The sequence below is a fragment of the Podarcis tiliguerta genome, assembly GCF_965153285.1.
Source record: "Podarcis tiliguerta genome assembly, chromosome: 5".
NCBI lineage: Eukaryota > Metazoa > Chordata > Lepidosauria > Squamata > Lacertidae > Podarcis > Podarcis tiliguerta.
The window spans coordinates 20,215,054-20,228,865 of record NC_139538.1 but is presented as its reverse complement, the minus strand read 5'-3'; the positions used below and the strand labels follow the sequence as shown (position 1 = coordinate 20,228,865).

Sequence of the window (13,812 nt, the reverse complement as noted above, 5' to 3'; positions counted from 1 at the left end):
CCAGATGTTAAGGAAAAGTCGGTGTGAAAATAGCTGTTGCTGCATGTAGGTTTTATTTCATTTGTTTTTTTATCTTATATTTTGGAAATGTACATCCAGTTTCCCCCCCTTTCAATTTTTTGGGGACCCCCCCCCAAGAGAGTGGGCCCCTAAACTACAGCTTGTTTAGCTTATAGGTGGGGAAAATCCGAAACCTCCCCCTGCCTTGCCAGTTCTGCACTGCCAGTTGTCCTGCGCTGGCAAAGCTTTCCCTTCCCACCAGGCTCTCCCCGGCCGCGTGTCACGTGACCCGCGCCCTCACGTGACCGCCTCGCTCCTCGCCCCGTCGAGATGGCGGCGCCTGTGGAAGAGGAGCAAGCGCTGCTGGACGGGGACTCGTCGCCGGAGCACGATGGCTGTCCTGCGAGGAAGCCGATGTCGGCCCTGTGCGACCCGCAGCGGCTGGCTCATCGGATGCTGGTCCTCGCGCTCATGTGCTTCCTGGGCTTCGGTGAGCATAAAGCGAGGCTGCTGGTGCTGCCCCCTTTTTCGCCCGGGACTGGTCTGCAGTTAAGGAGGCTCTTGGGGAGGGTGGTTGGGAAACCTGCCTTGGGGAAAAACCAAACCAAACCCCGACAGCTGCTTGATCGTGGGCCGGAAGGGCGGCGCGAAGCATATCTTTTTCAGGAACCATTGACCTTTGGGGAGTGATCTTGGGAACGTGCCAGAAAATGCTAATTTTCTTTACTGTGTGTTTCAGGGTGAAGCTAGACCCCGCCCTGAGAACTGGGGTTTTGCATTTTAGATTGCAAAAAGAAAAAACAAAACTTGCATTCCTGGTGTTCTTTGCTGATTGCTGTTCAAGCAACAGAATGGGGAAGCATCTATATGCCATGGGGAGGGAAAACCCTAAGCAAACAGGGAAGTCAAGCTCCCTGTGGTTGATGACTCGCTGAAGTGGAGTTTCGCTTTTTAAATTCTCCTCCCTACGGAAGGATTTGTAGGAGGCGGTGGAAGCTTTTAAGCATGTAAAGAGGATATAGAAAACTGCTTTGTGTTGAGGCAGGCATTTGATTGGTCTCATTCAGTACTAGTTATAGAATCATAGAATCATAGAATTATAGATTTGGAATAGACCACAAGGGCCATCGAGTCCAACCCCCTGCCAAGCAGGAAACACCATCAGAGCACTCCTGACATATGGTTGTCAAGGCTCTGCTTAAAGACCTCCAAAGAAGGAGACTCCACCACACTCCTTGGCAGCAAATTCCACTGTCGAACAGTTCTTACTGTCAGGAAGTTCTTCCTAATGTTTAGGTGGAATCTTCTTTCTTGTAGTTTGGATCCATTGCTCCGTGTCCGCTTCTCTGGAGCAGCAGAAAACAACCTTTCTCCCTCCTCTATGTGACATCCTTTTATATATTTGAACATGGCTATCATATCACCCCTTAACCTCCACTTCTCCAGGCTAAACATGCCCAGCTCCCTGGGCATGTCATAAGGCATCGTTTCCAGGCCTTTGACCATTTTGGTTGCCCTCCTCTGGACACGTTCCAGTTTGTCAGTGTCCTTCTTGAACTGTGGTGCCCAGAACTGGACACAGTTATGCCAGCCTTCGCCCAACCTGGCATTCAAATGTTTAGAATTACAACTCTTATCAGTGCCATCCAGCTTGGTCCTGCTGCTGGAATCCAGCTAATAGTCATGCCTGAGTGAGGCTAATCTGAGTTACATAGTTCAGAAGGTCTGGAAGTTGCTAGGCTGGGGAAAGCTGGCCTGCCCTTCTGACCAACTTCCCTCCAGGGTTTCAAACAGGGATTCCTCCTCTCCCTGCTTAGAAATTTCAGGGATTGAATCTGGGCCCTTACACGTACCCTTCCCATGAGAAACATTATCTGTTGCTATAAGGCTGCTGGATCTTGGGAAGGGAAGGTGGAGGTGTAGCTGCTCCTTCTGTTGCTTCTCAGTGGACAGAAAATGGCTCTTCCCATTGTGGTGGTTTGGTATGATCCGAAATGTTTACCATTATTGCTATTAATACAGCTTTTCCAGGTTACTTAAAAAAAAGGGGGGGGGAGTTCATGTTTAATTTTTTTGTCTTAATTTTCCTGTATAGGCAGCTATTTTTGCTATGACAACCCCGCAGCGTTGCAAACTCAGGTCCAAAAGGTGAGTAATGTACAGAATATCTGCAATATGGTGGATTTCCCCCTTTTCCCTCCAGAGAGGTTACCTTTTTAGTCATATGTTAGATGACTATCAGTAACTGAGAGAAAAAAAATAGTGTGCTGATCTTGCTTAAAAAAAAAAAAAGACCTATAATTAAACTGATTGCTGTTTCACTCTTTGTTAACAAGAAACATCATGGCTAAATACGATGTGATTTATGTGTTAGGCTTGCTTTTGTTTGGCCATGAGTGCTAGACGTTGATGTTCCCCACATTGCACCTCCCACCAGCCCTGATGGGTCTTTCCTGACAGACTGTGAAGGGTGACCCAGGAGCTCTGCTTATCTTTTTAGAGGGATGTGGTACAGTACAGGCAACCAGCCCCCAAAGTAGACTTGCATGGTGCTGTAATGAAAAAGCATTTCACTGGATAGATGTTTCTGTATGAATGTGTCATAACACAAAGTGGTGTCAAAAGATTACGGTAATTCTTCTGTATGCTCTTCCTTTTAGGATATGAAGGTGAACACAGCTGAATTCATGGCACTGTATGCCTGGTATTCTTGGCCCAATGTGGTTCTCTGTTTCTTTGGAGGCTTTCTGATAGACAGAGTCTTTGGAATAAGGTAACTGTATAACCCAGGGGTCAGCAACCTTTTTCAGCCGTGGGCTGGTCCACCATCCCTTAGACTAGCGGTTCTCAACCTGTGGGTCCCCAGATGTTGTTGGACTACAACTCCCATCATTCCCTAAGCTCTGGCCTTGCTAGCTAGGGGTGATGGGAGTTGTAGTTCAACATCTGGGGACCCACAGGTTGAGAAAGGCTGCCTTAGACCATGTGGTGGGCCAGACTCTATTTTTTGGGGGGAAATGAATGATTTCCTATGCCCCACATGTAAATACACCCTGATTGCCAGACCATCCACGGGCTGGATTGAGAAGGTGATTGGGCCGCATCCAGCCCCCGGGCCTTAGGTTGCCTACCCCTGGTATAACCCATCCATCTTGAAAGTAACAACTTGATCCACGTTTTGTTTATGCCCAAATAATGTGATGTTTTGCTAATATTTGTTTAATTTTTCAAAACGCAAGTGAGGAGAGTGCTGTTGCACTTGGCTCCTCCCTTCCCACATGGCATCTAGTTGGCCCTTGTGAAAACAGGATGCTGGACTGGGTGGGCTGATGGCTTGATCCAGCAGGCTCTTCTTACATTGGAGTTTTGCAGGCTTGTCTCCAGAGATGCAGGAGAGTTTAATTTCAGTCCCAGTCAACATTAACAGTGGGGTTTTGTATAGGGACAGTTCTGTGTAATAAGTTAACCATGTGAAATTCCTTGCCAGTAGAAGTTCAGGAAGAGTCATCTCTGCTTTCAGGTGCCTTTTAGAAACTGTTGATCAGACAGCCCTTTAGAACATTATTTTTTTTACCAATCAGTTTTCATTGAAGTGCTATTGATATTTTTACCTGAAGGAGCGTCTCCACCCCCATCGTTCTGCCTGGACACTGAGGTCCAGTGCCGAGGCAGTTCCCCTCTGGCAGTTCCCTCGCTGTGAGAAGTGAAGTTACAGGGAACCAGGCAGAGGGCCTTCTCGGTAGTGGCACCCGCCCTGTGGAATGCCCTCCCACCAGATGTCAAAGAGAACAACAATTACCAGGCTTTTAGAAGACATCTGAAGGCAGCCCTGTCTAGGGAAGCTTTTAACGTTTAATAGACTATTGTATTTTAATATTGTGTTAGAAGCCGCCCAGAGTGGCTGGGGAAACCCAGCCAGATAGGCGGGGTATAAATAATAAATTATTATTATTATTATTATTGTTGTTGTTGTTGTTGTTGTTGTTGCAAATATTAGCATAGGTATTTTTAAAGTCTTCATTTTCTTGCAGGTGGGGCACAATAATATTCAGCACCTTTGTCTGTATTGGACAGGTGAGTGAAACAGATAATATTCATGTACTTTTCAATAGCTAAATACAGAAAAATTAATGCTTATGTCCCAAATATGGAAAAATAAATGCTTACTATTTAATCTGCTTTTTCAGTGTAAGATTCCCATGTCTTACCTAACTGAGTTCATTGGGGCTTACTCCTAGGAAAGTGTGTAGGATTGCAGTCTGAAATAGTCGCATATGGCATGGCTCCAACACTTCATTGAAATGTGACATGCATTCCTTTTTTTACAGGTGATTTTTGCTGTGGGAGCAATATGTAACGCTTTTTGGCTGATGGAAGCCGGCAGATTTGTATTTGGGTGAGTTCACACTTCAGCTGTGTCTCAACATTTGCTATATACCCTCTCTCCCTCTTAAAAAGCAGGCAGCCCATATGGAACTATATGCTGAAAAATACCCTGCACTCTTGCATCTGAACAGCTGGATTATTTGCCTTTTGGTTTTCTAGTTCTTGCGTTAAGGTAAAACTTATATATCAGCATGGATACATTACTGTCATTAGAAGGCCGGAGTTTCATCCATGTTGCTTCAAATATCTGTATTCATGAACTTTCTTGCTTCATTTAGGATTGGTGGAGAGTCCTTAGCAGTGGCGCAAAATACCTATGCTGTCAGTTGGTTTAAAGGAAAAGAATTAAACCTTGTGTTTGGACTGCAACTCAGCATGGCTAGAATTGTAAGTCTAAAAACATTTTTTGTGTGTGTTCTAATTTTAATCATTACTATCCCCACATTAGGGACGCGGGTGGCGCTGTGGGTTAAAGCCTCAGCACCTAGGGCTTGCTGATCGAAAGGTCGGCGGTTCGAATCCCCGCCGCGGGGTGCGCTCCCGCTGTTCGGTCCCAGCGCCTGCCAACCTAGCAGTTCGAAAGCACTCTCGGGTGCAAGTAGATAAATAGGGACCGCTTACTAGCGGGAAGGTAAACGGCGTTTCCGTGTGCGGCTCTGGCTCGCCAGAGCAGCGATGTCACGCTGGCCACATGACCCGGAAGTGTCTTCGGACAGCGTTGGCCCCCGGCCTCTGAGTGAGATGGGCGCACAACCCTAGAGTCTGTCAAGACTGGCCCGTACGGGCAGGGGTACCTTTACCTTACCTTTATCCCCACATTTGTCATCCATTCCTGACTGTAGAATAACCTTTGCTTGTAAAGTGGAACCTGCCCATCCCCTCTCTGTGTCTGACCCCCCCCCCAAATATGCCCCAAAATGTTGGGAGACCCTCCGAAACAGGTGGGTGGGTTTCATTGCAGGAGAAGGGGAAGCCACTTGCATAACATTGACTGTCACCCTTGGTGATGGATTTTCCTGTTTATTTCTCTCCATGCACATTAGAGTGGGGAGAACAGTTCTTAACTAGGGACATAGGGATTGTTCTTTTTGGAGAACACCCATTGAGATTAATGGGCACGACTAACTTAGATCCTTAAATTAATTTCTGCAAATCAGATACAGTGGTACCTTGGTTTAAGAACAGCTTAGTTTGTGAACAACTTGGATTAAGAACGCTACAAACCTGGAAGTAGGTGTTTTGGTTTGTGAACTTTTTCTTGGAAGCAGAACATGTTCCGCTTCCTGTTGAGTGTAAATTGAGTCCCCCACTGCTATGGGAAAGCAGGTCTTGGTTTAAGAACGCTTTGGTTTAAGAACGGACTTTTGGAACGGATTAAATTCGTAAACCAAGGTACCACTGTATTCAAATATAAATCTTATTTTAAGGTTTTTTGGGGGGCTAATTGTGAAATTGGTTCCAAGTACATTGGTGCCTCGCAAGACGAAATTAATCTGTTCCGCGAGTCTCTTCGTCTAGCGGTTTTTTCGTCTTGCGAAGCAACCCTATTAGCAGATTAGCGCTATTAGCGGTTTAGCGGCTATTAGCGGCTATTAAAGGCTTAAGGGATTAGCGGATTAGCTGCTAAAAGGCTATTAGCAGCTTAGCGCCTTAGAAAAAGGGGGTGGGGAGCGAAAAAACCCCCTCAAGAATCGCAAGACATTTTCGTCTTGCGAAGCAAGCCCATAGAGAAATTCGTCCTGCGAAGCACCTCCAAAACAGAAAACCCTTTCGTCTAGCGGGTTTTCCGTCTTGCGAGGCATTCGTCTTGCGGGGCACCACTGTATATGTTACAGTTGCAGGTCATCTCTCTTCCAGGGGAGCACGGTCAATATGAACATTATGGGATGGGTGTACTCCAAAGCTCAAGATCTGATCGGTTCTACGGGTCACACCACTCTTGGTATAGCTCTCTTGATAGGTTAGTAAATGCTTTCAATATTAACTTTGTACGAACACTTTGGTTTCCTCTTCAATGAATTGGAAGATTGTGGGTTGTTAGACTCAGATTAGACCTATTAAAATTAGTAGACTTGCGTTAGAAATCACTAACTTAATGTCCCATGATTTCAGAAGGCCTTCTCAGTGTATGGCTTAGTTGGATAAAACACTAAGGCTTGAAATTCAGTTCCAACTCTGATGAACTCTGTAAACCCACTTTTGTATTGTAAACTACAAAGTTAAAGGTTGAGGCTAGATGATGAGAGCAATGGAGGACTTTCTGATGAACTCTGTAAACTCTGATGAACTCTGTAAACCCACTTTTGTATTGTAAACTACAAAGTTAAAGGTTGAGGCTAGATGATGAGAGCAATGGAGGACTTTCTGATCTTGACATCAGAAAGGTTGCTACCATGGAATCATTTTAACTCTAGATCTGAGAGAGAGAGAGAGAGAGAGAGAGAATGAGAATCACTTATTTGCATATTGCATATCTGCTGCTTTCTGGCACCATATACCAGGGGAGTGGGTGGCGCTGTGATCTAAACCACTGAGCCTCTTGGGCTTGCTGATCAGAAGGTTGGCGGTTCAAATCCCTGTGACAGAGTGAGCTTCCGTTGCTCTGTCCCAGCTTCTGCCAACATAGCAGTTCAAAAGCACACCTGTGCAAGTAGATAAATAGGTAGCACTGCGTTGGGAAGGTAAACACCATTTCCGTGCGCTCTGGTTTCCATCATGATGTTCTATTGCCCCTGAAGCGGTTTAGTCATGCTGGCCACATGACCCAGAAAGCTGTCTGTGGGCAAACTCCGGCTCCCTCAGCCTGAAAGCGAGATGAGCACTGCAACCCCATAGTCGCCTTAGACTGAACTTAACCGTCCAGGCATCCTTTACCTTTTTTTTCTCCTTTTTTTACCTTTTATACAAACTAACACAGTGAAAGAAAGGCCGCATTAGAGCTGCAGTGTATACATAGCCTTTGGTGAACTTTTTCAGGGCAATAAAGATCGAACGAGTCAGTAGTTTACAGATGACCTGCAGCAAGTGGTGATGTAGCTGTTTCAATGGTTGAATAACGAGTAGAGCATCTTTACCAAACACTGAAATATTTGTGCTTAATCTGTGGTTTGCTCAGCACTGAACTGCACAAACATTTTAGTAAAATCTGGAACTCCTTTCCTTTTAATTTGGCAGAAGACTTGCTTTTATTCATTTATATGTGTTTACAGGATATTCATAAATAATACTTAGTAAACTTTTGTAAATATTTGTATTTATTAGTATTTAACCATCTGACACCTTGGATTAAAATATTAAGCTGTTTTACGGCAATTAAAATAGAAATTAATTAGAAACACACTGGATAATTGGGAAGACAGCATTATGAATAGTGTTGTGCGATGACATAACTCAGATTCTCGGACTAGAATGGTTCTGTGTTAACTGTCTTTGTGCTTCATTGTAAGTGCCATGCCATGCCAAGTTACAATGATGAAGCTCATGTTCTCTAGCTCTGCTAATGAAGGGGCTGAGTCAGACATGTATGAATATCACTCAAATGATGTCACAGCTAAATTTGTGAACTGTCTGTATTTCTCTAAAGTACCTTGAAATCTTTCTTGGATGAACAGCAGTATACCAATGTAGCAGTTAGTGATAAAAGTAGTGGTATTTAATGCTGGCTGCTTCACCCATCTAAGTCATTGTTTAATTATACAGTCACCAGGTAATAACATGAATGGATTTTACAGTTCTGTAAATGGCGAGTAGCTTCTGCTCGTAACACTGAATTTCTCTGCATTGCAGGTGGTGTGTCATGTATCTTTTCACTACTCTGTGCTCTCATTCTTGGTTATCTGGATAAAAGAGCAGAGAAAATTCTATGCAAAGAGCAGGGAAAAACTGGTAAGTGGGAGTCAGGCTTCAATAATGGAACCTTAGGCTGCAGTCCATAGTTTTTGAAAATGTATGTATGTACTGGAGGAAGCAGAGACGATCTTTTTCAACGTGTTTTCCCCACTTGCCAGAATGCATGTGTGGGTTTCCCATAATGTGGTAGGAAAACTCAAAACTCATTTTGAAGTGACCTAACTTCACTTTTCTCACGATTCTAGAGCTTTTTGCTGTTGAGAAACTGCAGCTTCTGCTTCCCACCAGTAAAAAATAACAGCTAGACTTAGTCAATGACGGGAAATGGGGTTTGCTGATTTTAGTTGGCGGGTGGCGCTGTGGGTAAAACCTCAGCGCCTAGGACTTGCCGATCGTCAGGTTGGCGGTTCGATTCCCCGTGGCGGGGTGCGCTCCCGTTGCTCGGTCCCAGCGCCTGCCAACCTAGCCGTTCGAAAGCACCCCCAGGTGCAAGAAGATAAATAGGGACCGCTTACTAGCGGGAAGGTAAACAGTGTTTCCGTGTGCTGCGTTGGCTCGCCAGATGCAGCTTGTCACGCTGGCCACGTGACCCGGAAGTGTCTCCGGACAGCGCTGGCCCCCGGCCTCTTAAGTGAGATGGGCGCACAACCCTAGAGTCGGACATGACTGGCCCGTACGGGCAGGGGTACCTTTACCTTTAATATAGAAATGATTGAGTTAAAATAGCGGAACTGATGTTTCTCTTTTCTCAAGGTGAAGTGATAAAATTAACCGATGTGAAAGACTTCTCGTTGTCCTTGTGGCTCATATTTATTATCTGCGTTTGCTACTATGTGGCCGTCTTCCCTTTCATTGGACTTGGAAAGTAAGTGCATGCTTTGACAAAGACTTGCCACTTTGTAACTTGTTGCAAATGTTTGATATACCTGATTATTATTATTATTATTTATAAAAACTGTTTATGTTTTCTATGGTTTTGATTTAGAACTTCCCCTAAAATGTGTTGCTGTTCTGGTGTTGTAGGCTGCTTTGGGCACCTCTGTGTAGAAAAGTAGCCTACCAGTTGAAGAAGTAGTAATTCCACTAGCAACACTGGGAGGCCCAAAGAGCTATATAAGGCAGGAAGCCAAATAAGGCACTCCAACCTCTTGAAAATCTTTCTCATCCACCCTACTTTTTTCTGGCTCTGACATGGCACCAAAATGTGCAAGCACGTGCATTGAAAGTGTGCACCCTGTTTTTATGGCCTAGAGGTTTGCCTAACATAAACGGATGTTGCCGTTAGGTTTCCGAGTTCCAAATTTTGTGGCTCTAGAGTGTTGATTACCGAATTGGAACATGCAAGAAGATCTGGGCGTTTGCTATTTCTATGACATATTCCATTTTTGGCTCAAAATCTTTTGAGGCAAGGCTTGAGGAAGGAGTCAGTGTGTCGGTTTGCAAAGTCTTGCTTAGGGGGTATATTTTCTTCAACTATGTAATCTGGTTCTGCTTTGACACGAACTTTCAGTTCTGCACTTAAAACTCTGATATTCTTCAGAATCTAATATTTATTTATTTATTTATTCATTCATTCATTCATTCATTCATTACCCGTCCATCTGGCTGGGCTTCCCAGCCACTCTGGGCGGCTTCCAACAAAATATTAAAATACAGTAATGCATCAAACATTAAAAGCTTCCCTAAACAGGGCTGCCTTCAGATGTCTTCTAAAAGTCTGGTAGTTGTTCTCTTTGACATCTGGTGGGAGGGCGTTCCACAGGGTGGGTGCCACAGCTGAGAAGGCCCTCCGCCTGGTTCCCTGTAACTTGGCTTCTCGCCATGAGGGAACCGCCAGAAGGCCCTCAGCGCTGGAACTCCGTGTATCCTATTTGATACTCTTGGATTAATCTTTTAGGGAGCAATCCTAAGTACAAGGAGCTGGCTTATAAAGTTGCTGGAGATCCAAACTCTGATCGTCCCACCCAGAATGTCTCACCTTTTTTGTATTTACAGTGGCCTTAGTTTGGCCAGCTTTAGCTCTGGCATCTGACCTCTGGCTGAACCAAGACGAGCAAGTTATACCAGCATGTCTTCAGCGGAGCCAGGTTTGAGGACCTAATGCCAGCTGAGCCAGAAACCGGCTGGTAGAGCTGGAGATCCTTTTCATCCTAAGCTTCTCATGCCAACTCACCTTGACATAGGATTGCCCCCTAAATGTCTAATGTGGTGCATGTTCTAGTTATCTCCCACTTGGACTACTGCAATGCGCTCTACATGGTGCTACCTTTGAAGGTGACCCGGAAACTACAACTAATCCAGAATGCGGCAGCTAGACTGGTGACTGGAGCAGCCGCCAAGACCACATTACAGCAGTCTTGAAAGACCGACATTGGCTCCCAGTACATTTCCGAGCACAATTCAAAGTGTTGGTGTTGACCTTTAAAGCCCTAAATGGCCTTGGTCCTGTATACCTGAAGGAGCGTCTCCACCCCCATCATTCAGCCTAGACACTGAGGTCCAGCTCCAAGGGTCTTCTGGTTCCCTCACTGCAAGAAGTGAGGTTACAGGGAACCAGGCAGGGGGCCTTCTCGGTAGTGGCGCCCGCTCTGTGGAACACCCTCCCATCAGATGTCAAGGAAATTAACAACTACCTGACTTTTAGAAAACATCTGAAGGCAGCTCTGTTTGGGGAAGTTTTTAATGTTTAATAGACTATTGTATTTAAATATTTTGTTTAAAGCCGCCCAGAGTGGCTGGGGAAACCCAGCCAGATGGAAAGGGTATAAATAATAAAAAATTATTTTTATTTTTATTTTGCTCCATCTTGCCATAATTTTCACCCCCCTCCACCCACTTTTCATTTCCGTTAAAAGCCAAGTGACACAACCAGGGCTTATTTTGGGCCAGAGTGTTTCTTCCTAGCATCAATCTATGAGTAATGTCAGGTCCAGTCTACTTCATACTTCTCTCACAGCTTCCTTTTCTGGGGAGTGTTAGCAGATATTTATTGCATACAATTTCCTATTCCTCATTACTTAATAATCAGCAGTCCTCTTTCAACAGAGCTTTTCTTATTGTGGCCTAGTTACGAACCAGCACTATTAGAATTGCAGGCTGGTTTCCCCCCATAGTTATTGTAAGTAGGTATAAGATCGTAAAACTTTTTATATGGATTTTTACAGGGTTTTCTTCATTGAGAAATTCAAGTTTTCTCCTCAAGAAGCAAGTGCAATCAACAGGTAAGTGTTGTCCATTTAAGTAAAAAAAACCACAAATAATTGCATTGCGTGCATTTTTTAAGCTCAAGAATCTTGACTTTGAGCAGCACACCTAAATCACACACTCTTGGTAGGATAAAAGATCAATAAAAGAAACTGAGTATTTGCTCTGAAGCATATGTATGCAGTATATGGTTACATACTTGTAGCATTCCTTCCTCTTGAAACTTCAGATTTCTTAGAAGGGTAAATCTCTAGCCGTTGCGATTACAGAAAAGTGTACCGAAAACAATACAGTCCTTTCATGTAGATCGCTTCCTTAACCACCTGGAAATGGCATGATCTTCTAAGATAATATAAACTATAATGAAAATGAATAGAAAAGATGCAATTTAAAATGTATTTTCTTTGTGAGTTGTAATTCCACCTTGCCTTGACTGCTAGTGTAGCTTTTCAGCAGTAATTCAATTTTTTATAAGAGTTGACCAATCCAATGAAATCGCCATGAATTTATCAATGGGCATGACTGCATATCAGAATATATCAGGTCTAAAAAATAATTCAGGAACTGAATTTTTGTGGGTGGGGGAAAGAGGAAAGTCGCATCACACTGGAAAACCGAGAGCGGTTGTAGCATTTTGTATCATGATTGCCTTGCTCTTCTGAAATAACTTTCCTTTGTACAGCATTGTCTATATCATCTCGGCACCCATGTCCCCTGTCTTCGGATTCCTGGTAGACAAAGTTGGAAGGAATGTCACCTGGGTTATGTGTGCTGTAGTGATTACTCTGGCTTCTCATATAATGCTGGCCTTTACCTTCTGGAACCCCTGGATTGCCATGGTAGGCATTTACCCCAACTTTATTGTATCTAATGCAGTAAGGCGCATTTATAACCATCTCCCACAATAAACCATCTCCCGTGCATTATACGGAATGTAAAATAATGGATACTTGTGTGTAACCCTGATTCTTTCCTCCCAAGGATGCAACACATATGCCAGAAACTATTTTTTTATGCCAGTCCAGGCCGCTTTAGGACATTAGTATACTCTGTATGAATTTTGGTACTCATCAACTTAGCAGCTGTGCTAGATGCCATTTGTTGGGCGTTTCACGCCTCGTACACTACATTATCTCTGTCGAGGAGGATGCACACGCTGTTTCAACTTCAGAGCAAGCTATTGTAAACATCCCCTTAAAGATAAAGGGTAAAGGGACCACTGACCTTTAGGTCCAGTCGCGGACAACTCTGGGGTTGTGGCGCTCATCTCACTTTACTGCCGAGGGAGCTGGCGTACAGCTTCCGGGTCATGTGGCCAGCATGACTGAGCCGCTTCTGGCGAACCAGAGCAGCGCACAGAAACACCGTTTACCTTCCCGCCGGAGTGGTACCTATTTATCTACTTGCACTTTGAGGTGCTTTCGAACTGCTATGTTGGCAGGAGCTGGGACCGAGCAACGGGAGCTCACCCCGTTGTGGGGATTTGAACTGCCGACCTTCTGATTGGCCCCCTTACAAATGGGCAAACTGGATAGAAATGGGACAACTAATTTGTGAAGCCCATATAATTTGTCCCCTCTGGAGCTGTTGGTAGATCACGTTTAATGTTTGTGTGGTTTTTTTTCAATGCTGTTTTCTGCAGTGTTTCCTGGGAGTGGCTTATTCCCTGCTGGCCTGTGCCTTGTGGCCTATGGTAGCTTTCGTTGTCCCTGAACACCAGCTTGGAACTGCTTATGGCTTGTGAGTAATAGATATTTGAGTCTCGATGCTTTGGAGTAAGGCTTTGTCTTTTAAACTTTGGGATTAATAGCACGATACCGACTTGTTCTCATAAAGCACATCCTTTCACTGCAATTCATTCAGGAATTTCCATTAAGACAGTGGTTCTCAAAGGATGTGGCAGGAGAAAACAGCAAGTGTGGCAGGAAGATTCAAGGGCAATCTGTATTATATTATGGGAATGATTCATGTTTCTATGTAGCTGTGGTGTTTTATACTTTATAATATGTCCCATGATCATATTGGAAAGTAGTTGTGTTCTATGTTATGAATCAAGCACTGCCAGGAGTTGTTTGCCAATGTATTTTTTTATCATTTAAAAAATTGGTGTGCCACGAGCAAGTTTTTGTACTGAAATTGTGGCCCAGAGAAACTACTGCTTTAAGATGTATTTCGCTGCACCTGGTTCACCGGCTCAAAAACATCAAAACCTATTTTCTCAGATTCAGCCTTGGGAACGGAAGACTTGATTTTTGAAACTGGGGCTGCTAAATGAATTTTCTCGGCCTGAATCAGTGTCCAGGGCCTTGCCCTGTTTTATAGGCCTGACTCCAGGTATATCACTTTCAGCTTGGAAGAATGGAAACCTAGCCG

General features: G+C 44.3%; 1 protein-coding gene across 3 annotated transcripts in view; it reads left to right on the top strand.

Moving 5' to 3' along the window:
- The first annotated feature begins 298 nt into the window (after window positions 1-298).
- MFSD1 (major facilitator superfamily domain containing 1) overlaps window positions 299-13,812 on the top strand; it is a 30,800-nt gene continuing 17,286 nt past the window's right edge. For 2 of the 3 annotated variants that reach the window (XM_083442248.1, XM_083442247.1), the window contains exons 1-12: window positions 306-490; window positions 2,096-2,148; window positions 2,661-2,773; window positions 4,032-4,074; window positions 4,329-4,396; window positions 4,665-4,773; window positions 6,244-6,346; window positions 8,173-8,271; window positions 8,989-9,100; window positions 11,400-11,456; window positions 12,122-12,278; window positions 13,082-13,179. In XM_083442248.1, coding sequence (XP_083298374.1) covers window positions 331-490; window positions 2,096-2,148; window positions 2,661-2,773; window positions 4,032-4,074; window positions 4,329-4,396; window positions 4,665-4,773; window positions 6,244-6,346; window positions 8,173-8,271; window positions 8,989-9,100; window positions 11,400-11,456; window positions 12,122-12,278; window positions 13,082-13,179 — 1,172 coding nt within the window. In that variant the 5' untranslated portion in view covers window positions 306-330. Of the gene's footprint in view, window positions 491-2,095; window positions 2,149-2,660; window positions 2,774-4,031; window positions 4,075-4,328; window positions 4,397-4,664; window positions 4,774-6,243; window positions 6,347-8,172; window positions 8,272-8,988; window positions 9,101-11,399; window positions 11,457-12,121; window positions 12,279-13,081; window positions 13,180-13,812 lie in introns of all 3 variants that reach the window. The other variant, XM_083442249.1, reaches the window with a different exon arrangement.